This window comes from Gopherus evgoodei, chromosome 17 (assembly GCF_007399415.2).
Source record: "Gopherus evgoodei ecotype Sinaloan lineage chromosome 17, rGopEvg1_v1.p, whole genome shotgun sequence".
Classification (NCBI taxonomy): domain Eukaryota; kingdom Metazoa; phylum Chordata; order Testudines; family Testudinidae; genus Gopherus; species Gopherus evgoodei.
Window position 1 is genome coordinate 23,789,780 of NC_044338.1, and position 23,459 is coordinate 23,813,238.

Consider the following 23,459-nt stretch of genomic DNA (forward strand, 5'->3'; position numbering starts at 1 on the left):
TGAGCTGAGAGTAAGGAGAGCCTGGTTCCTGTCCCAGCTCTGGCGCTCACTTGCAACGTGGCCCTGGCTGAGGCATTGCATGGGGACGAGGAGACACAGAACCTTAGTGCGCAGGCTGCCCCAACCGGTGCCTGAGGGACAATCCAGGCAGCTGGGGTGGTGGCAGCAGGGTGACACCTGGTAACACAGTGGAAGGATGCCCATCAGCCAGGCATGCTGTAGCCCAGCCCTGGCACATGAGTCATGTTGTAGCACGGTTTCTTTGTCTTGCCCCTGGTTGATGACACCTGGGGGTCCCATCCAGGCCTGAGTCGCTGCATGGGCTCAGGCCCGGATCCACAAGGGACATAGGCACTGCAGTGGCTAACGTGAAGGGGCCTCGAAATTCACCGGAACACACTGCAATCCACAAAGCCTGCGTAGGTGCCCAGGCTCCCTGCACAGTGCCTGGACTGCTGGGCACAGAAGTCAGCACGTGGGGCAAGGAGCCACCTAAGCTAGTCAGTGGGCACAGCCAATGGCAGGGACGTGTCCTCAGACAAGCACCTGGCTCTGCTAGCAACCCAGGAAGGGTCCCCAGCAGTGAGAGCAGCCGCACGCAGACAGCGTTGGGGGAAGAGATAGCTCAGTGGTTTGAGCAGTGGCCGGCTTAAACCCAGAGTTGTGAGTTCAATCCTTGAGGGGGCCACTTACAGATCTGGGGGAAAAAAATCTGTCTGGGGATTGGTCTTGCTTTGAGCAGGGGTTGGACTTGATACCTCCTGAGGCCCCTTCCAACCCTGATATTCTATGGAGTCTGCAGGGCACAGGCACCTGCTGGTTTCTCATGGGTGTGAAGTAGGTATGTGCCTCACTCCACACACAACAGCTGGAGGAGGAACAGCCCACCTTGTGACTATTACTGCAGGGGTGAGAGCACAGGGTTATTCTGCTGTGGGGCCCTCTCAGTGAACCAGGGGGCCCCAAAGCACTGGACTATAGGGCCATTCTCTTGCTGTCCCTTTCTGCCCCAGTGGTTGAGCCTCTGGGGATTAATGCTGGCCAGAGAGAGCGAGACTCTCTGTGGTTAGGGCACACGCTTTGGAGGTGGAAGCTGCTAGGCCCACCCTCTCCTCTAAGCTCAGATTATTTAGCCCCATAGAATAGGGTGACCAGACAGCAAGTATAAAAAATCACTGGGGTGGAGGGTAATAGGTGCCTGTTACAGAATGTGAGGGAGACCAGGCCCTGCACACCCGGCTTCCTGCAATTCACCGTGACTCTCAGCCAGCCAGTAAAACAGAAGGTTTATTTAGACACCAGGAACACAGTCCAAGACTGGTCTTGCCGGTACAGACAGCAGGACCCACTTTAGTTAGGTCCATCTGGGGGCCCCAGGGAGGCCTCAGTCCTGTTGGGAAGCCCAAACCCCGTCGGGGCCCATCTCCATTTCCCAACCAGCTCCAAACTGAAACTCCCTCCAGCCTCTCACTCAGCCTCCCCCCCAGCTCCTCCCCCAGCCTTTGTTCAGTGGCCTGGGCAGAGGTGTTACCTGGCTCCAATCCCCATCCTGGGTTTTCATGTTACATGCTCAGGTATCCTCCCTTCCCCAATGCAGACAGTCCCAACAAAACTCCCCTGCAACCTTCCCAGGCCAACACTCCCCACTCAGCATTTAAAGAACATTCCCACTTCATCACATATACTATATAAGAAAAAGCCTCCAAAATCAGGATATCTGATCATCCTACCATAGAACAGCTTCAGCAGGAGAGCCAGAGGGAGCCTCCCCTAATCAGAATATCCCATAGCTCCATCATTAGAGCACCTTGGTGAGCAATGGGAGACTCCTGTTCAGATCCTGCAGGGGATTAGAATTGAACCTGGGTCACCTACATCCCAGGTGAGCACACTAGCCCCTGGCTACGGGTTATAAGATAAGCATCACTGCTCCTCCAGCTGGATTTTGAATGGGACCTAATCTGGCAGGTGGCCTCTGAGCCCACCCCCTGGATGGGGCTTAGCCCATGACTTGGGTGGAGGAATGCCTGTGTTCCCCCCCTTTGCACTGGGGCTTAGGCAGGAGGTGGGCGTCAGGTGCCTAGAGAAGGCAGCAGGGCATGTACCCAGATGCAGAAACTTAGGCACTGAGGGAACTTTAACCCTTAAAACTTAGGTGCTGAGAGTTTAGGCACCTCCAGGCATGAGTGGGAACTTTGTGGATTGCAGAGGGACCTAGACCTGGGACTTGGGCGCCTAAATCCTGGACTAGGCACTGCTGTCCCTATGTAGATCAGGGCTCAGCCCCTGTCCCGGGCCCTAACAGAGTTCAGAGCCTGCATTCCAGGCACAGAGCCAGCCCCTCAAGTCCTTCTGGGAGCCAGGGAACCTGGCAGATCACTGGCCCGAGAGCCCAGCTCTGGCCGCGGGACTCTGTGCTCTGCAGCACCATCTACTGAGAGTGCAGGATTGCTGCAGTGCAGCACGGGCTGTCCCTGCTGCAGAGCGCACTGGAAAGGAGCCGTCTCACTGCGTAGCTAGAACCACAGCCTGCAGCCCTGACGGGAGGGGGTGCGGCCAACAGAGGCAGTGACCTTCAGCAAGGTGCTTGCAGCAACCTTTCACAGGAAAGAGGGGTCTCTCTCGGGCAGTCCTACCCCACGCTGGCAGGGAACCAGCTGCCCACGTCTTCCTGGCTCTTGTTCCTGTGGCTCTGGGCTGGAGCATGGTGGAGTGGAAGCCCAGGGATGGCAGCTCTCAGGGCTACACACGAGGGTACTGATTACTCCAGAGCCGTGATGCGGGCAGGGCTGGAGGGCAGGGTGCTGAGCATGTGCTGCTGTTTGCAGGAGCTGTTGGGGTTGGAGGCCTAGGGGTTGGAGCTGGACTCGGAGGTGCAGGTAAGTGCTGCCCTGAGATACACAACCCCAGTCCCCACCTCCCTGGCCCGAGGCAGCAGTGGCTGACAAGCAAGCTTGCTGCTGGCTGAGTCCCTGGGAGCAAGCACTTCTCCTGAGTATGGGGGCACAAGACAGCGGCTCCCCCGCCCCCGGCCCCTGTGCAGAAGCACCTGTAGTGGGTCCTTCACCTTGGTGTGGAGGCATCTGCTTCCTGAGCTACAGCGTCCCCCCATGACCAAAGAGGGTGGCCCATGCCCTCTTCTGCAGGGCTGTTGGACTCTCCAGGGGGAGGGCCCTTCGGTCTCGCAGACTAATGTCTGGAAGCTTCTGCTCCAGCCACTTAGGGATCGAGTCAGGGAAATTCTCATACCCATGCCGTCCAGGGGACCAGCCTCGTGGGGCCTTCGAACCCATGCGTCTGGCTCTCAGGTGGGGCAGTACAGGGGCAGTTCTCTGCCCAGAGGTGCATGGCCAGTGTGCCAGGTTCATCCCTGGGGCGCCAGGCCAGCCACCTGTGCGACACAATCTCCCGAGGCCAGGGGCTGGGTGGCGCCTTACGCATCTCGCTCCAAACCACCAGACTCACCGCATCCATTGGGCTCTTGCTTCTCTCTAGGGCTCGGTGTTGGCGCGAAACCTGCCAAGCCAGGTAAGGGACATCTCCCTGTTTGTGGGTTCTCGGCTGGACAGTGCAGGGCTCCATTTGCTAGGGGCAGGGCTCGGCAGAAGCCAGGCATGGACATGTAGGGGTTTCCCATCAGCTGCTGCCGTTGCGTCTCTTGCATGGGGCTGAGTGGGGGGTCACCACTCAGGACGCTGCATTGGCAAACACGACTTCTCTGCAGCTGCCTTTCGCCTCCCTGCCTCAGCCCTGCTCGCTGTGCCCTGATGGTGCCCATGCCAGCACATCACACTGCCCCAGCTCAGACCCCCTCCCACAGTCGGTAGTTCCCTGCTTTGCCAGCTGTCTCCGCCTCCTCCCCCAGTGCCTTGAGACCACTGCTGTCCATACCTGGTGTCCAATGCAGGACTTCAGGCCGGCGGGTACCTTGGGAGCAGAGAACTCACCAGGTTCTCGTGTGGGAAAGGAAAGGCTGGGCGGCCTTGGCCTTCTTCATACCCTGGGGCTGGCAGCCCATGACCCCTTGCAGCACTGGCACGAGGTGTGGTGCTGCTGCCCCGGCTGGCACTGTCCCCGCTCCGCAGGGGGCAGAGTGGCAGCCAATGCCTTGATGAGAGGAAGGCCCAGGCCACAACAGAGCTGGTTCAGGGCCTGGCAGCCCTTGGGCACTGGTTCCAGGCAGCCTCTTCCGCTGCCAGCGAGGCCTGGTGAAGGCATGTCAGGCCTCAGCTAGCCTGAAGTTAAATGCCAACTCCAGGAGACTGAGCCAGATCCCAGCACTCCCTGGTGCCCAGAACTGCTGGGGGAACTGCAGCATGCAGATACCTAGTGCCGGGAGAGGATCCTGGCTCCTGTCTGTCCCTGTCTGTCTGTAAGTCAGCCATCCTGGCGCTAGGGATAGAGCTCAGGAGATCCAAGTCAGTTGTGCCCATCTCAGGGCAGACGTAAAGCTGCAGTAATGTCAGCCCCATGCCAAATCCAGCAGCTGCCAGGAGATTGTGCCCTGGAAAGCTGGCAGAGCCTCTCTCCGCCTTGCAGAATTCAGTGCCAGGCCAAATGACCAGCCAGGTGCCTTTGCTCAGGCAAACCCCACCCTGGAGCAGGAGGCATCTGTGAGGCAGAGGGTCCCATTTACAGTGAGAGACATGCAGCCTGCAGGAGGCTCAGCATAGGGCCACCAGAAGCCTGCTCAGGTCCCATAGATGGCAGTGCCCAGCCTGCCCAGCCCAGCCTTTCCCCTGCAATGCCTGCAGTGGGGTCAGCTGGGCAGGGTGCTTCCCAGAAACCTCTCTGGCATGGCTAGACATGGCTTCAGCCCTGTGGGATAAGAGGCTGCCCCAAGGCTGCGATGGTGCCTGGAGACATCCTCTAGCTGTGGATGGAGTTGCTGAGGAATCATCTGGTTGTTGTAGGATGGACCCACACTTACTTCAAGAGGCATGACGCTGCAGTGCACGTGTCATCACCCCGCCATCCGGTGAGACAGCTGAGCCAGCGCATGTCTCATCATGGGGCCCTCTGCTATGCCAGGCTGGGCCAGTGTGTTTGGTCATCACTGCGCTGGCCCCTGAGCTGGGCCAGCGCATGTGTCATCACTGTGTTGTCCTGTGGGATGGCTGGGCCAGTGAGTGTGTCATCACCAGATCAGGGGCATGCAGCTTGGTCCTAGCTCCTCTGGTTGCTGGAGAGGGGGCAGGAAGGAAGGGGGCTGGGCCCCTGGCATGTTGGGAGGCAGGTGAGAGATGCTGCGTCAGGCCCGGGGACTGGGGCTGGAGATCACCCGTGCTGCCAGGTGCCCGTCTGAGTGGGGCCAGGAGGCTCCAACCCCTTTGGGGTACTCAGGTCAGACTGCCCGTCCAACCTTGGCCCTGCCCAGAGCCTAAGTGAGCAGCAATGCGATTGGCCCCTGGGCCTGTCCGTCTGTGTCTCCGCGAGTGTCCCTGGCAAGGCATGTCTCTGATTTCAGTGTGTGGAAAGAAAAACAAGGCCTGTGTTTGTGGGTAATGAAACCCAAACGGTACGGAGCTGTGCAGGCCCAAACTGAGTGCTGGCAGCCGCCCTCAGCCAAGGGCAGAGGAATTTGTGCCTGGAGGGAGGGAGCAGATGATTAGGCACAGATGTTGGAAGGCATCAAAGTCCTGAGCCAGAGCAACTTGCTCCACACTCGTAAACATTTCAGATCCAGTCCCATTGCTGCCTCCTGTGGCATGGGGGGACAGAGCCCAGCGAGTGGCAGGGATGGGACACAGTGATGGAGGAGAGACAGATGGGCACAGCAGGGCAGGGCAGGGAGCCACTCCACCTGCCCCAGCGTGCAGCTCTTCTCGTTATCCCTGCCCTGCTCCTAGGGCGCTTCCCATCTCATTGCACCAGCTCCTCACTCCAGGGCACACGTGGGGAGGGAAGTGACTCTCCAAAGCTCCTCTCACACCGCAAGCACCACTCAGCTGAGGAGCCAGAAGCAAGGATCCAGCCCCTCTCCATTCCTGTGTGCTGCGGCCAGCAAGGAAATAGTTACCAATGCTGCTCCTCCTGAGGCTCCAGGTCAGCAGCGGCTGGAAAGGAAGAGAGGCAGGTGGCCCACACAATGCTCTTGCTCAGGCTCTCTGCAGACCCACGCAGTGTCTGAGCACAGAGATGGTTCAGCGGTGACTAGATCACAGTCTAAGTGTCTCCACGGAGAAAACATACTTAGCAATGGGCTTTTCAGTGTAGCAGAGAAAGGTCCAACATACTCCTGGGCCTGGAATTTGGAGCTAGACAAATTCAGAATGGAAATCAGGCATAAATGTTTAATCCTGAGAATAACTAGCCACTGGAACAATTTACCAAGGGCATGGGGTAGGGTGACCGTACATCCCGTTTTGTGTGGGGCAGTCCCTTTCTTAAGCCCTGTCCTGGCCATCCTGACTGTTTTTGTGGAAGTGGGCATTTGTCCCACTCGCTCTTGCCGACTTGCTCAGGGGTGCAGTGCAAAAGAACACGTGGGGGGCGAGTGGAGATGCCAGCCCTGTGCAGAAGGAGGGAGGGCTTGCTGGGGGGAGGCAGCATTCCAGCATGCAGGGGGGTGGGGCAGCAGGGTTTCAGAGACCAGCAGCAGCCTTGCAGGGGAAAGGGTGGGGCTCAGACAAGCAGCTGGGGGTGTCCTGTTTTCCCTTAGGGAAATATGGTCACCCTAGCATGGAGGATTCTCCAGCACTGGGGAAGTGTAGCTCAGGAGTGGGTGTTTTTCCAAAAGCTCTGCCCTAGGAATGATTTAGGGACAGGTCTCCAGCCTGCGTTATGCAGGAGGTCAGTATGATGGAGTGCACACGTTCTTGATGTGTTATTTGAATGCTGAGGGGGAGTATTGACCCGGGAAGGTTGCTGGGGAGTTTTGCTGGGACTGGCTGCATTGGGGAAGGGAGGATACCTGAGCATGTAACATGAGAACTCAGGAGGAGGGTTGGAGGCCAGGTAATGCCTCTGCCCTGGACACTGGACAAAGGACCCAAAGGCTGGGGAAGGAGCCGGGGGAAGGCCAGAAAGGAGATAGCTGAAGGGAGTTTCAGTTTGGAGCTGGCTGGGAAATAAAGAGGGGTGCCCCGACCAACAGGGCTGTGGACTCCCTGGGGCACCCAGATGGACCTAACTAAACGGGGTCCTGTTGTCTGTACCTGCAAGACCTGTCTTGGACTGTGTTCCTGTCGTCTAAATAAACCTTCTGTGTTACTGGCTGACTGAGAGTCACGGTGAATCACAGGAAGCCGGGGGTGCAGGGCATTGACTCCCCCACACTCCGTGACAACTGGTGGCAGGGTTGGGATCTATTGCACCCCGTGGATGGCGCTGCCTGCAGTAAGTGACTGGGGAGCAGTAAAACGAAGGGGGTTTGACAGGGACCAGGCGTGCTGAAGAGTCAGCGAGGGACGGTTTCAGGGGGCGATTAAACCCCGGGAGTGTGCAACCTGCAAGAAGGACTTTTGCAGTAACAGGGTCTCCCAGGGGTTTGCAGCAAGCGGTCCCAGGGGTGGACGAGTCTGAGGCTCGACCCTGGCAGAGAGATGGTGACCTCGAGAAGGGCTGGCACACTAGGGGTCTCCCTGGAAACTGGGGAGCAGCGAGCACCCAGGCCTGCGAGTGGCCAGCAGGAAGATGTATGCCAAGCGGCTTAAGAGTGACCTGGTGGAGCTGTGCAAGTAGAGGGGGCTGCACAGTGGGAGGCTCACCAAAGACCAGCTGATTGCCCAGCTGGAGGAGGGAGATTGCATGAATGAACTGATCCCTGTCTCTGAGGGAAGCAGCCTGGCAGATGCAGCGCAGGCACCAGTGTCTGTTCCAGGTGGGAGTGGTCAGCCGGCGGCTGAGGTCTTCCTGAGACCCCTCCTGCCTATGCCTAGGGGAAGGGTGGGGAGGAGCCCAGCAAATACCAAGGGCACTATGACACCCCTGGCCAGCAGGGGATCCTCCTGGCGAAGCTCAGCCCCCAGCAGGGGATCCTGCCGGTGATGATCAGCATCTGTGGAGCGGAAGTGGCTGGAATGGGAGAGAGAGCTAAAAATGAGAGAGATGGAGGATCGTAAGAAACAGAGACAGCACGAACTGGAGGAGAAAGAGAGACAGAAGCAGCGTGAAGAGAGACAGAGGCAGCATGAACTGGAGGAGAAAGCGCAACGGTGTCATCATGAGCTGGAACTGGCAAGGCTGAGGGGCAGCAGGCCCCCAGCTGCGATGAGTGAGCGGGGGCCCGGGACTGCGCAGAGCTTTGATAAGTGCATCCTGGCCCAGCGTAAAGAGGGGGAGGACACGGATGACTTCCTGGATGCCTTTGAGATGGCCTGCGAGCTGCACCAGGTAGATCCTGCGGACAGGCTCCAAGTTCTCACCCCCTTACTGGACCCCAAAGCCGTGGCATTGTACTGCCAACTGGAAGGGGCGGAGAAAGGGGACTACGAAATATTCAAACAGGCCCTGCTATATGAGTTTGGGCTGATTCCGAAGATGTACCAAGAAAGGTTCCAGAGCCAACGTAAAAGGTGAGGTCTCATATCTGCAACTAGCCATCTGCATGGAGAGATATGCCGGCAAGTGGGCAGATGGGACCCAGACTAAGGGGGACCTGGTTAAACTGATCGTCCTAGAGCAACTCTATGAACTGTACCCATCTGATCTGACGCTGTGGTTGAGGGACCAAAAGCCAGAGAACCCACGACATGCAGGGCGGCTGGCTGATGAGTTTGTGAAGCATCGGACAGGGGGTGGCAGGGAGGAGTCCCAAAGGAACAGGCCTGCCACGATGCAAAAAGAGACTCTGGGACGTCCCATAAGGGAAACATGGAGAACACCTTCCCAAGGGGAACATCCAGAATCAGGGCCAGCCGACCGGCTCGAGGGAACGAAAGGGACATGGGCTGCTATTACCGTGGCCAGAGAGGCCACATATGGGCCCAGTGCCGCAGGTTCAGGGACAGACTGAGCAGACCGAACCTGCAGAGGGTTGATGAGATGGAGACCCAGCTGGACAAGGGGCAGGCTTCCCAGGCAATGGTGACTGGCAGCTTATCAACTGCTCAGGAGAGAGGAGGGCCCCAGGCCAGCTTCTCTGGGGGGCTGGATACCCTGGACTCAAGGTTCTCCGTTTACAGGGTGGGTGCGGGGCTGTCCCAGTGTCTTGTTCCCATGGAGGTGGATAGGAGGAAAATCTATGGATGCTGGGACACAGGCGCTGAGGTGATGCTGGCCTGGCCCGAGGTGGTAGCTCCAGATCAGGTAATGCCCAACACCTATCTGACCCTGACGGGGGTGGCTGGGACCCCATACAAGGTGCCTGTGGTGAGGGTACACTTGAAATGGGTGGCCAAGGAGGGCCACAAAGAAGTGGGAGTGCACCACCATTTGCCCACTGAGGTGTTAATGGGGGGAGACGTGGAGAACTGGCCAAGCAACCCCCAGGTGCCCTGGTCATGACCCGTAGCCCGAGCCTGCAAGGGACACTGCTCTGACCTCGGGGAAGGTACCTTGGCCGAGGTGCAGGACCCTAACACGGTGGGGAAGGAACACCCAGGAACACAGCTCAAGGAGGCTGCGGCTTCAGACTCAGCTGGCAAGAAAGAGCAGGTCCCCATCCCTGTCCCAGCTGCTGAGCTCCAGGCCGAGTTGCAGAAAGATCTCTCCTTGCGGAAGATAAGGGACCTGGCCGACCTCAGTGCGGTATAGATCATGGGGAGAGGTTGCCGGAAAAGGTCCCTGTGGAAGAAGCAATTCCTGTACTGAGAATGGGCTCCCCCAGGGGAAATGGAGTCAGGGGGGATCAGGAGGCAGCTGGTGGTACCCCGGAAGTATCGCCGCCAGCTGCTGTGCTGGGCCCATGACATCCCCCTCTCAGGGCACCAGAGAACCTGGCGTACCCAGCAGAGGCTGCTACAGAACTTTTACTAGCCTGGGGTCTTTATTACTGTCTGACAGTACTGCTGATCCTGTGACCCCTGCCAAAGGGTAAGGAAGGCCCGGGACAAGGGGAAAATGACTTTAGGAACCTTGCCCAGCATAGAGGAGCCTTTCCAGAGGGTGGCCAAGGTCAAAAGAGGGGCTCTGAACCAAGAGAGCCCGAATCATAGCCCCCCAGACTGGAACGTGGGGAGAAGACCCCAGCCCAGCTTGAACCCCAGGGGTATTGGGGTGGAAAAAGGGCACGGGACGCATAAATCTTCCCACATGCAGACTACTAGTGCCATCAAGCAGACCTGACCTAAAGGGGGGCAGGAAACTGGAAGGGCCTGGTGTAATTCTCCCCCAGGAAGTGGGGGTACGCTGGGGCATCCATGGGAACGTGGGTAGGTTTGAACTTCCCCAGGTCACTGGCTGAAGTGATCCTTCTCAGTTCAGTCTCGAAGTGGGGAGAGAGGTGATGAAGTGGGAAGGTTCTTGATGTGTTATTTGAATGCTGAGTAGGGAGTATTGACCTGGGAAGGTTGCTGGGGAGTTTTGCTGGGACTGGCTGCATTGGGGAAGGGAGGATACCTGAACATGTAACCTAAGAACCCAGGAGGGGGGTTGGAGGCCAGGTAAGACCTCTGCCTGGGAAACTGGACAAAGTACCCAAAGGCTAGGGAAGGAGTTGGGGGAAGGCCAGAAAGGAGATGGCTGAAGGGAGTTTCAGTTTCGAGCTGGCTGGGAAATAAAGAGGGGTGCCCCGACCAAAAGGGCTGTGGCCTCCCTGGGGCCCCCAGATGGGCCTAACTAAAGGGGGTCCTGCTGTCTGTACTGGCAAGACCTGTCTTGGACTGTGATCCTCATAGACTCTAGGACTGGAAGGGACCTCAAGAGGTCATCAAGTCCAGTCCCCTGCTCTCATGGGATCCAAATACTGTCTAGACCATCCCAGATAGACATTTATCTAACCTACTCTTAAATATCTCCAGAGATGGAGATTCCACAACCTCCCTAGGCAATTTATTCCAGTGTTTAACTACCCTGACAGTTAGGAACTTTTTCCTAATGTCCAACCTAAATCTCCCTTGCTGCAGTTTAAGCCCATTGCTTCTGTTGTCTAAATAAACCTTCTGTTTTACTGGCTGGCTGAGAGTCACGGTGAATCAAAGGAAGCCGGAGGTGCAGGGCCTGGTATCCCCCACACTCCATGACAGTCAGACTAGCTGGTCCCTTCTGGCCTGCAGATCCATGAGCCTGTGAGTCCCTGCACTGGTTACACTCAGGGAGCATGGTTCTAGTTACCCCGGCAGCCATGCAGGAGAGAGACTCCCTTGTTATCTAAATGAAGGCTGGAATTCTGGGAGCCGGGGGGCAGCCTCCCAGACAGACTGGAACTGGCCCCAGTCACTCCCCCAGCCTAGGAGGCAGAGAAATCCCAGGGCACAAGGCAGCCTCTAGGCTCCAGCAGTCACCATGGCTCTAGTTCCAAGAGCCAGTGGGCTGCTGGCCACTGGACCCTCATGCCAACTGGCTCCAGCAGAGTGTGGCTGAATGGGCTAGAACCATTCACACCCACACAGACAACACCGCCTGGGAATTGTGTTAGTGGAGGGTTTCTCTGGCCTTCCCCTGGCATGGTGCTGGGTGAGATTATAGTGCTCCAGCCTCTCCCAGGTGACACATCCGGCACTTTAAATCCTTTACCCAGTGCGGCAGCATAGACACCAGCCAGTGAGTGTGCTGCAGAAGGGGTGCAGAGCTCAGGCTGAGCACCAGTGCCCTCCTCTGCCTTGTGCAAGCAGCCAGCCCCTCTGAGAACTGGGCCGTGGGAGGAGAGTAGGAGTGATAAAGCCCGTGTCCTTCCCAGGCCTTCCTTCACTGCTTTCTGGGAAAGAGCAAGTCCCAGAGGTGGCAGCTGGAAACAGTGGATCTGACCACTACTATTGTGTCTACTCAGAGCCTGGCTGAATTAACTGGGCCGAGCTTAACTGCTCCCATCTCCTGTGCCTGCCGCCAGCCTTCCCTCCTTATCCAGCAGCGGTCCCCCTGTGCCCCTTCTCACCAATCTTCTCTTTCCAGGCCTCGGGGGACTTGGCGCACTTGGCCTGCAGCCAGGTGAGTACGTTGACTCTTAGGGGATCTCTGGGGAGGCTGAGCCCTGCCCCGGAGGGACTGGCATGGGACCCCTCACCCAAGGCACTCCCTTGCATACAGCGCACACTGCAAATCCTTGTGCGCTTTTCCTGATTCCCGTTTGCCCAAGCCACAGAGACAGGCGCTGAGATGTGCCAAGGCTGCCAAGGGGGTTGGACAACCTTTCAGTGCATGGGGGTTGGGGAGCCAGGCTCCCTCACAGCTGTGGGGTCCAGGGAGCTAGGGCTGTTCCCAGCCTTGAGCAATGGGGATTCAGCCTCAGCCCCCACATCAGGGTCAGAGCCCCATTGTGCCAGGCACTCCAGGTCTGGCTTCCACTGCACAGGCACGAACACATGGGGCAGGGAGCAGGGATGGAGCCCACCTTTTGGGGAGCCACAGGACAGCTGGATGCTCCACACCATCTCGGGATCTTTTAACTGTCTGCAGCCCAGCTTGGCTGTGGTTGGCCAGCCAGTCCCTACCAGGGGCTGCATGGAGCAGAGAGTGAGGGTGCCAAGGGATAAGGCAGAAAGCATGGAGGAGAGCACAAAGATATTTGTGGTGCAGGGTGTCAAGGCTGGCATGAGAAGAAACGTGGTCAGAGACACGGGCCGACAGGTACAGAGGGGCAGAGCTGGGCAGGGGATGTGGTGGGAGTTAAAGATTCTGGGCAAACATTGAAAAGGGGAGAAAATGATCGTATAAGAGCAAGGAGGAACAGTCTGCTCACTCCAGCAGCCCCCCTGCTATCCCATCCCAGGGCTCCCCCCATAGATCTACTGATACGCCTTAATCCTGACCACAGCCCCCAGCTGTCCCAGTCTGGGGCTCCCCCAACAGCTCTGCCAGTGCCCATCCTCTTCCTGCCCTGCAGTCCCAGCCCTGGGCTCCCCTACACAGTTCAGCTGTAGACCTTGCTTTCACTCCAGTCTGCCGGGAGCAGGGACTCACTAGGAAACTCGCAGCCACACCAGCATGAGTCCTCCAAGGAGGCGGTCTCGCTCCCTCCACATGGGCTCAACCCGACGCCTGCTGATGGGTGCCCTGGAGACCCACTGGGGATGGAGTTGAGCCCCTGTGGGCCCTGGCAACCATTTGCTTGATGGATCTCAAAATACTGCTGCTGTATGACTCCAAGCACACGGCCCTGATTTACAGGGGCGCCCATCTCTGACCCAAGCAGCAGGGCAGAGACGTGGCCAAGTCCCCAGGGTGGGGATGAGAGGAGGCTGCTTGTGCCTCTGCTCTGCAGAGCTGGCAGGGTCCAGTTCAGTCCCTGGAGCATCCCTGAGGCCAGGTTGCCCTCCCCCTGCCATGAGTCTTGTGGCAGTGGGGGATCCTGCCTTCCACTCTCCCCTCAGCCCTGGAACAGCACAGCTGGCAGAGGGGGGCCCAGGGCAGGGGTGAATCCCCGGGTCACAGCTAACTCTCCTTCTCCCTGGCAGGTGGTGTAGTCCAGCCAGGTTTCTACCCGGGCGGCCTCTACCCGGGGGCTGGGCTGGGAGCCTATAAAGCTGCTGCAAAAGCTGGTGAGTGCACATGACTTTCTAGTGCAGGGGATTATCCAGGATGCCTGCATGCCCCTGCCTCTCTCTGGTGCCTGCTGCCCCCCTCATCTTGCCCTCTTGCCTGGCTCTCTTGCCATGAGCCCTGGGGTTCCTGCCTTCTCTGGGGTAGGGCCTGGTCTCCAGCCAGGTGTGAAGCAGCACATGAGAGGCGCTGGTCTCTTGGGCTAGAGCTGGACCTGGGGGTGGGGTAGGGAACTGGAGGCAAAGGGGTAGGAGTGGGCCCGGTGGAGACTGTGCCCGTGGGCTACATGCTGAGCCGAGTGCACTGGCTGGAGTTAGGAGTCGGTGCATAGGGAGCGCAGAGCTGGGTGTGCAGCGCCTGGCACTGGACAGGCTGGGATCCTGCTGGCCAGGCTCAGGGAGGCCTCTCCCTATCTGATGCAACAGAGGCTGTCACTCCTGCGGCCTGTGGGACAGTGACAGGAAGCCCACATTGGATGCCACCCATCGGCGGGAGGGCAGCATGGGGAAGCCTGCATCAGAGTGCCCACTGAGGTTGAACTTCCCCCGCACCGCTGGAGCATATGGTCCATCGAAGCTGGGCACAGGGCCCATGGCTGGGCCTGAAATACCCAGGGATCCAGTCTCCTGCTGGGAGCCCGCTGTGCACTGTGGCTCAGAACTTCCTTTTCATGACCAGGTGCTGGTGTGGGCGGAGTCAGCGGTGTGGGTGGACCCGGCGGTGTTGGGGTCTCCACAGGTAAGGTGTGTTGCAGTCCAGGGCTTGCCCACCCCTGGGCACAACTCTGACTACTCTGTGCCATGCCCTGAGAGGAGCAGAGGCCTGCCATGCTGTCCACTGGTCCAGTGCTCATGGCCTCTGGCTCTCCTGCAGGTGCTGTAGTGCCCCAGGTTGGGGTGCAGCCAGGAGTAGGCGCTGGAGGGAAACCTGCCAAGGTACCAGGTAGGTGACGGAGAAGGCTGGGAAGGGTGGGACCATGCAGCTGGACAGACAGTCACTGCTCCTCCTTTCTTGGCTGGCAGGTGTTGGCATTCCAGGTGTGTACCCGGGCGGCGTGCTTCCAGGAACAGGTGAGCAGTAGCCAGACCCTGGTACTGGGCTCTGCTGATGAAGTTTGTGGCCAAGGGACCCACCAGTGGCAATGTCCCCTGTCCGTCAGGACACGGCCCAGCCAGCCTGACGAACACCAGCTCGCTCTGGGAAGGATCTCGCTCAGTCTAGACTGAATCTAGCCCAGAAACTGTGCACTTTGGACACGGGGGCAAGCCCTGGCATGGGACTGAGAAGGGCTGTTTGGATTTGGGGAGTGGGGTGGAGAGGGGCTGTTTGGGTTGGGGGCGTGGGATGGAGAGAGGCTGTTTGGGTTTAGGGCATGGGGGTGGAGAGGGGCTGTTTGGGTTGGGGGCGTGGGGTGGAGAGGGGCTGTTTGGGTTTGGAGCTTGGGGGGGACAGGGGTTGTTTGGGTTTGGGGCGTGGGGGAGAAGAGGGGCTGTTTGGGTTTGCGGAATGCAGGGGAACAGGGGCTGTTTGGGTTTGGAGCATGGGGTGGAACAGGGGCTGTTTGGGTTTGGGGCATGGGGTGGAGAGGGGCTGTTTGGGTTTGGGCATGGGAGGGAAGAGGGCCTGTTTGGGTTTGGGAAATGGGGGGGAACAGGGGCTGTTTGGGTTTGGAGCATGGGGTGGAACAGGGGCTGTTTGGGTTTGGGGCATGGGGGGGAGAGGGGCTGTTTGGGGAATGGGGGGAAGAGGGGCTGTTTGGATTGGGGGCGTGGGGTGGAACAGGGGCTGTTTGGGTTTGGGGCATGGGGGGGAAGAGGGGCTGTTTGGGGAATAGGGGGAGAGGGGCTGTTTGGGTTGGGGGTGTGGGGGGGAAGAGGGGCTGTTTGGGGAATGAAAGGAAGAGGGGCTGTTTGGGTTGGGGGCGTGGGGTGGAACAGGGGCTGTTTGGGTTTAGAGCTTGGGAGGGCAGGGGCTGTTTGGGTTTGGGGCATGGGGGGGACAGGGGCTGTTTGGGGAATGAGGGGAAGAGGGGCTGTTTGGGTTTGGAGCATGGGGGGGACAGGGGCTGTTTGGGGAATGGGAGGAAGAGGGGCTGTTTGGGTTTGGGGCACGAGGGGGGACAGGGGCTGTTTGGGGAATGGGAGGAAGAGGGGCTGTTTGGGTCTGGGGCATGAGGGGGGACGGGCTGTTTGGGGAATGGGAGGAAGAGGGGCTGTCTGGGTTTGGAGCATGGCGGGGGACAGGGGCTGTTTGGATTCAGCTCCTCCCAAATGCAAAGAGGCCACAGGTGGGTTTGAAATCGCTTGCTGGAATTGGTGCCACTGTTCTGTGTGGAGACGGCCCAGGATCCCCCAGGCGGCTGCTATGGAGACCAAGCAGTGGTGGGGCTAGAGGCAAAGCCCTGGCATGGGGCAACCGCTGGCAGCAAAGCTCAGAAAATGTCAGGGCGGGGGGTCGTATGGAAATCACGGCAGTGCCCTTGTCTAGTTCAGTGGCTTATATCCCTAGGGATACCCGGTGCAGTTCCCCCCGTCCCCGAGCTGTGGGGCGGGGGAGATCAGGGCCCTGGAAGCCTCCACCTCTGCCTGGGGCTGTGAACCCCAGATCGCTCAGTGGCCGCTGTGAAGGGGATGCAGGAGAGACGCGGGGTGAGAGACGGCAACTGGCATTGCCACAGACCTGGCAAAGAGGGGGGTGGAATTCCTGGGGACAGGGCTCCAGGCCCTGGGAACCACAGCTCTAATGGGGAGGGAGTGTGTGTGAGAAAATGCAGCACCCCCATGCCCTGCACAAGCCTGCAGGTGTGGGAGCAGGGGCCTGCTGGGCCATTTCCACTGTGGGGTGTGCTGGGCTCCTATTCCACATTCACAGGGGAGGAGTCCCTGGGCCTGCCCACCTGCCGGGAGACCTGTGTGCCAATGCTGCCCATGAGAGAGACATTGGCTGCAAGCTTCCCCCACAACCACCTCAGAGTATGGCTGCTTGGGCTGTTCAGTGCCTTGCACCAGAAGTCCAACTCCCTCCCGTCCCCAGGGCCATGGGAGACCCTGAACAGTCTCTGGTTACTGCCACTGGGGGTTAGATTCCCACCCTCGAGGAGAAAAACCCCACCTCCCATCCCCGATTCCCTGGAGCCAGCCACTGCCCCCCCTCAGCCCCGCAGGGACCAGATGGGAGCTGGTGCCTCCTAAAAGGCCCAGAGTCCCATTCTCCACCCCCTAAGCCATCCAATCTCCCTCACCTGGATTGGATCAGAACAAGAGTCTTTGAACCTGGGCCCCATCTCCCAAGCCCCTCCCTGTCCACTGGTTGTAGATGTGGCCCCAGGCAGCTAGATACGCTCTCTGCTTTAGCATGGCCCAGCGTGGTGTGGCTTGTAAGAAGGCAAGTCCCAGTGGATAGGGGCATATCATGCATCCCAGACAGTGAGCGCAGCCCTGGCGTGCAGATGGGACACATCTCTCTCCCTGCCCCTGTGCTCCTGGGATGGTAGGAATTGGTCCATCCATCCCAGGAGCACTGGGGCAGGGAGAGAGATGAGGAAATGAGAGGGGAAGGGTGTGACACTTTCCTCAGGGTGCCCAGAACCACAACCCTCTGTGTTACCCCTCTGCCTTAGAGGAGGAGAGCCCTGCTGGAGCTTAGGGTGTGTCAGCTCCCTTCCATGCCAGTCCGCCCACCTCCCCAGCAAACTCCTCCAGACCGCCAGCCTTAAATGAGCCTTCCAGGTGACACTGAGGGAACCCCAGGGCCCAAGATCCCCAGAGACATCTCTGCAGCATCCAGCCCCATCACTGGCCATGCACAGAAATTACCAAGGCAGTTGCCTCCAAAGAGGCTCAGCTGAAATTCTCCATCTGCCTTCAGCACCCAGCACAGAGACGGGTTATACCTATCTAAATAAATATATGGAGATACACCTATCTCACAGATCTAGAAGGGATCCTGACAGGTCACCGAGTCCAGCCCCCTGCCTTCACTAGCAGGACCAAGTACTGATTTTGCCCCAGATTCCCAAGTGGCCCCTTCAAGGATTGAGCTCACAACCCAAGGCTGAGTAGGCCCATGCTCAAACCATTGAGCTATCCCTGCTAATAAGGAATAGGTGTTTATATGATACTGAGTGAGAGGAAAAGGAACAGGTCTGGTTACAAACAAAACAAGAATAATTTGCTTTCTAGTGAGCAAATCTTCACTCCGGCAAGCTACAGTCTTTGCCTGAGTAGCTTTCTTACTTACTTCCAGCTACCAGCATCTCCAGCCCCTCAGGCAGGAGGACCCACCATGCACAGAATTTTGTCCCCTAAGTGATGGGTAACCAAGTCCCGTTTCTTCCCTTTAATAATCCAGCAAACCTCAGCAATGTGTTCTTGGGAAGTGTTTCCGCAGATCAGGGGTGGGCAAATTTTTGGGCTGAGGGCCACATCTGGGTGGGGAAATTGTATGCAGGGCTGGGGCAGGGGATTGGGGTGTGGGAGGCAGTGTGGGGTGTGGGGGGGTGCGGTGTGCAGGAAGGGGCTCAGGGCAAGGGATTGGGGCAAAGGAAGGGTGCAGGGTGTATGAGGGGGCTCAGGGAAGGGGGTGAGGGTGCAGGAGGGGTGTGGAGTGCAGCAGGGGGCTCAGGGCAGGGGGTTGGAGTGCACAGGGGAGCAGGGTGCAGCAGGGGGCTCAGGGCAGGGAGTTGGAGTGCAGAGTGTATGAGGGGGCTCAGGGAAGGGGGTGGGGTGCAGGAGGGGTGCGGAGTGCAGCAAGGGGCTCAGGGCAGGGGGTTGGAGTGCACAGGGGAGCAGGGTGCAGCAGAGGGCTCAGGGCAGGGGGTTGGAGAGCAGCATGTACAAGGGGGCTCAGGGCAGGGAGTTAGGGTAAAGGAGGGGTGCGGAGTGCAGCAGGGGGCTCAGGGCAGGGGGTTGGAGTGCAGCATGTACGAGGGGGCTCAGGGCAGGGAGTTGGGGTAAAGGAGGGGTGCGGAGTGCAACAGGGGGCTCAGGGCAGGGGGTTGGAGTGCACAGGGGAGCAGGGTGCAGCAGGGGGCTCAGGGCAAGGGGTTGGAGTTCAGGGTGTATGAAGGGGCTCAGGGCAGGGAGCTGGGGTACAGGAGGGGTGCAGAGTGAAGCAGGGGGCTCAGGGCAGGGAGTTGGGGTACAGGTGGGGTGCGGAGTGCAGCAGGGGACTCAGGGCAGGGGGTTGGAGTGCAGGGAATACGAGGGGGCTCAGGGCAGGGAGTTGGAGTTCACAGGGGAGCAGGGTGCAGCAGGGGGCTCAGGGCAGGGGGTTGGAGTGCAGAGTGTATGAGGGGGCTCAGGGAAGGGGTGGGGGTGCAGGAGGGGTGTGGAGTGCAGCATGGGGCTCAGGGCAGGGGGTTGGAGTGCAGAGTGTATGAGGGGGCTCAGGGAAGGGGTGGGGGTGCAGGAGGGGTGTGGCGTGCAGAAGGGGGATCAGGGCAGGGGGTTGGAGTGCACAGGGGAGCAGGGTGCAGCAGAGGGCTCAGGGCAGGGGGTTGGAGTGCAGCATGTACGAGGGGGCTCAGGGCAGGGAGTTGGGGTAAAGGAGGGGTGCGGAGTGCAGCAGGGGGCTCAGGGCAGGGGGTTGGAGTGCACAGGGGAGCAGGGTGCAGCAGGGGGCTCAGGGCAAGGGGTTGGAGTGCAGGGTGTACAAAGGGGCTCAGGGCAGGGAGTTGGGGTACAGGAGGGGTGCGGAGTGCAGCAGGGGGCTCAGGGCAGGGAGTTGGGGTACAGGAGGGGTGCGGAGTGCAGCAGGGGACTCAGGGCAGGGGGTTGGAGTGCAGGGTATACGAGGGGGCTCAGGGCAGGGAGTTGGAGTTCACAGGGGAGCAGGGTGCAGCAGGGGGCTCAGGGCAGGGGGTTGGAGTGCAGAGTGTATGAGGGGGCTCAGGGAAGGGGTGGAGGTGCAGGAGGGGTGTGGAGTGCAGCAGGGGGCTCAGGGCAGGGGGTTGGAGTGCAGGGTGTATGAGGGGGCTCAGGGCAGGGAGTTGGGGTGCAGAAGGTGTGTGAGGTGCAGGCAGGGGGCTTAGGGCAGGGCATTGGGGGGCAGGGTGCAGAAGGGGTTTGGGCTCCGGGGTGCCAGTGGCATGCACCAGGGCCAGGGCAGGCTCCCTGCCTGCCTGTCCTGTCCCCAGCCCCGTGCTGCTCCCGGAAATGCTGCAGCCCCTGGAGGAGGAGGGGTGGAGGGCTCCCCCTGCTCTGCCCTTGCCTTGCCTCCAGGTACCTCCTCCAAAGCTCCCATTGGCTGCCACTGCAGTTCCCCGTTCCCAGTCAATGGGAGCTTTGTGGGAGGTACCTGGAGGCAAGGGCCTGGGGGCCGCAGGGACGTCGGGCCGGTCTTTGCTGAAAGCGGCATGGGGCCTGCAGCACCACGGGGGGCAATCCCGCAGGATGGATCTGGCCTGTGGACCGTAGTTTGCTTACCTCTGCCCCAGATGAAACTTCCTTCCCTTGTGCTTATGCTCCAGGAAGCTGGTGCCCTGCTGTCCTCTCATTAATGATCTGGAGGATGGCGTGGACTGCACCCTCAGCAAGTTTGCAGATGACACTTAACTGGGAGGAGTGTTAGATACGCTGGAGGGTAGGGATAGGATACAGAGGGACCTAGACAAATTAGAGGATTGGGCCAAAAGAAACCTGATGAGGTTCCACAAGGACAAGTGCAGAGTCCTGCACTTAGGACGGAAGAATCCCATTCACTGTTACAGACTAGGGACTGAGTGGTTAGGCAGCAGTTCTGCAGAAAAGGACCTAGGGGTTACAGTGGATGAGAAGCTGGATATGAGTCAACAGTGTGCCCTTGCTGCCAAGAAGACTAATGACATTTTGGGCTGTATAAGTAGGGGCATTGCCAGCAGATCGAGGGACGTGATCATTCCCCTCTATTCAACATTGGTGAGGCCTCATCTGGAGTACTGTGTCCAGTTTTGGGCACAACGCTACAAGAAGGATGTGGAAAGAGTCCAGCGGAGGACAACAAAAATGATTAAGGGGCTGGAGCACGTGACTTATGTGAAGAGACTGAAGGAACTGGGATTGTTTAGTCTGCAGAAGAGAAGAATGAGGGGGGATTTGATAGCTGCTTTCAACTACCTGAAAGGGGGTTCCAAAGAGGATGGATCTAGACTGTTCTCAGTTCTCAGATGACAGAACAAGGAGCAATGGTCTCAAGTTGCAGTGGGGGATGTCTAGGTTGGATATTAGGAAACACTATTTCACTAGGAGGGTGGTGAAGCACTGGAATGGGTTCCCTAGGGAGGCGGTGGAATCTCCTTCCTTAGAGGTTTTTAAGGTTGGGCTTGACAAAGCCCTGGCTGGGATGATTTAGTTGGGGTTGGTCCTGCTTTGAGCAGGGGGTTGGACTAGATGACCTCCTGAGGTCCCTTCCAACCCTGATATTCTGTGATTCTGTGATTCTTTCTCAATGGGCTTGTCCTGTTAGTCAGTTGCAAGTGTATCTCCACTGTCTCTGGCATGGCCTTGCTCAGTGACACTGGAGACACAGGCAGACAGGCAAACCAGCATTCCTTTGGCTAGGACAGACGTTACCCACTCTGCTTGGATTGCTTGGTCTAAACAGAGTATAGTACCGTATTTCCAGCACAGCTCCATAACATTATACACTAAACATACGGGCATCATGCAACGTCAGTGACCAGTGTCACCGGTCCATATGATACCTTGCAAGATCCTTTTTGGATAAATATTATGACAACAGTGTGTTCTGCGTAGTAAGTTTGCCAGCCCCGGAAACAACTGTAGCTACAGACAATGACCCCTTTGGGCACTGAAGGTCACGTGGATCAAGAGGAGACGGATGGGAATGGGGAAGGGGAGCAAGACTGCAGGAGACAGGAAGTGACAGGATCTGAGCCAGGGAACAGAGCAGCCACTCAATGGGAGTTGGGACAGAGCAGGGATTGGGACACAGACAGGTGCCTGGCTCTCAGTTCCACAGTCTGCGTTGGGACAGGGGTGGGTGCATCCTGCAGTCGGCCCCACAATGCGATGCAGGGGGGCTGGTGGGGCTGTCTCTGGGAGTGTCCCTGCCCTGCATTCAGTTGGCTCCCTCTGCACTGTGTTGTAGGGGTCCGTTACCCTGGCATAGGCGTCCTGCCTGGTGTGCCCATTGGGACTGGAGTCAAGGCAAAAGCCCCAGGTATGCTGCCCTTCCCCCAGAGAGTATCAGGTACCAGTGGGGTGGGGGCTGCCATGGCTCCTGTGTGGGCTGGGGTGGGCGGCTAGGGCTGGGCAAAGATTTTAGGAGGCTGAATTCTTCATCATGCCAAGAGTGCACGGGGTGGGAGAGGGCACATTTTCCTGGAGTTGTCACAGGGCGTAGGGGGGATTTGGGTGAGGTGAAGGCCTACATTGATTGTCTCAGGTCCATATAGACCCACTCAGGCCTGTATGGACCTGCATGAACCCACATGGACCAGCCAAGACCCACATGGACCAACTCAGGCCTGAATGGACTAGCTCAGTCCCATATTGGCTGTCTGTGAGGCTCATATACCGGTTTCTCTCTTTAACAGGAGCAGCAGGAGCCCTTGCAGGAATTCCCGGTGAGTTGCTTGGTTTCCCAGCCTGCTGCAGCTTTCATTTGCATGATCCATATACCCAAGTGATGTCTGTACAGCCTCAGGGCCTGCCCATGCTGCAGTCAGAGTCTCAGAGCCCCCAGCTCTGCCCTCATGTTATAGATTCATAGATTCATAGATGCTAGGGTCAGAAGGGACCAATGTGATCATCTAGTCTGACCCCCTGCACAAAGCAGGCCACAGAACCCTACCCATCCACTTCTGTAACAAACCCCTAACTATGCCTGAGTTATTGAAGTCTTCAAATTGTGGTTTGAAGACCTCAAGCTGCAGAGAATCCACCAGCAAGTGACCCATGCCCCACACTGCAGGGGAAGGCGAAAAACCTCCAGGGCCTCTGCCAATCTGCCCTGGAGGAAAATTCCATCCCGACCCCAAATATGGTGATCAGCTAAACCCTGAGCATGTGGTCAAGGCTCACCAGCCAGCACTCAGAAAAGAATTCTCTGCAGTAACTCAGATCCCATCCCATCCAACATCCCATCACCAACCACTGGGCATACTTATCTGGTGATAATCAAAGATCAGTTGCCAAAATTAGGCTATCCCATCATACCATCCCTTCCATAAACTTATCAAGCTTAATCTTAAAGCCAGATATGTCTTTTGCCCCCACTACTCCCCTTGGAAGGCTGTTCCAGAACTTCACTCCTCTAATGGTTAGAAACCTTCGTCTAATTTCAAGTCTAAACTTCCTAGTGTCCAGTTTATACCCATGTTGCTTCCTGCTCTGCTCTGTTCTTGCTCTGGGATTCTGGACACCCCACAGATACTGCCCTGGTGCCCTTCGGCTGGTGGTGGGCTCACGGAGCACTGGGCATTCCCCTGAGAGTTTCTGCTGTTGTCTTTCAGGATTTGGAGGCTTCGGGGGCCAGCAGCCCGGCGTCCCTCTGGGATATCCCATCAAACCCCCCAAGCTCCCAGGTAAGTAGCCGGACTGGGCAGAAGTGGGCAAGCCTTCTCTAGCTTTGCCTTTGGGGAAAGCTGGAGTTGCTGCTGCTCGACTGGGGGATTTCCGCTAGCTGAGCCCTGTCTTTCCCGCAGCACTTAGACCTGAGCCTGAGCCCCAGCCCTTCCTGCCATCCCCGGGGCAGCCACCCCGCCCTGACCCTGAGCGCCGGCATGTGGAAGCGGGAAAGCCTGTGCTCAGGGTGAGCCCAGGAAGGAATGGACAGTACCGAACTCTCTGCCAGAGCAGGGAGGGGGCAGGGGAAGGGGGAGGCACAGAGAGGCTGGCAATACATGTTACCATCTCTTCCTTTCCTTTGGATCCTATAGA

The 23,459-nt window shown here is 58.4% G+C and overlaps 1 protein-coding gene across 8 annotated transcripts in view; it reads left to right on the plus strand.

The window, feature by feature from the left end:
- ELN (elastin) overlaps window positions 1-23,459 on the plus strand; it is an 88,128-nt gene that overhangs the window by 14,538 nt on the left and 50,131 nt on the right. For 6 of the 8 annotated variants that reach the window (XM_030536865.1, XM_030536866.1, XM_030536861.1 and 3 more), the window contains exons 3-12: window positions 2,829-2,879; window positions 3,496-3,528; window positions 11,992-12,027; window positions 13,494-13,577; window positions 14,257-14,316; window positions 14,452-14,520; window positions 14,601-14,648; window positions 21,667-21,738; window positions 22,115-22,144; window positions 23,033-23,104. In XM_030536865.1, the coding sequence (XP_030392725.1) occupies window positions 2,829-2,879; window positions 3,496-3,528; window positions 11,992-12,027; window positions 13,494-13,577; window positions 14,257-14,316; window positions 14,452-14,520; window positions 14,601-14,648; window positions 21,667-21,738; window positions 22,115-22,144; window positions 23,033-23,104 (555 nt within the window). The remainder of the gene's footprint in view (window positions 1-2,828; window positions 2,880-3,495; window positions 3,529-11,991; window positions 12,028-13,493; window positions 13,578-14,256; window positions 14,317-14,451; window positions 14,521-14,600; window positions 14,649-21,666; window positions 21,739-22,114; window positions 22,145-23,032; window positions 23,105-23,459) is intronic. The other 2 variants (XM_030536864.1, XM_030536863.1) reach the window with 2 other exon arrangements.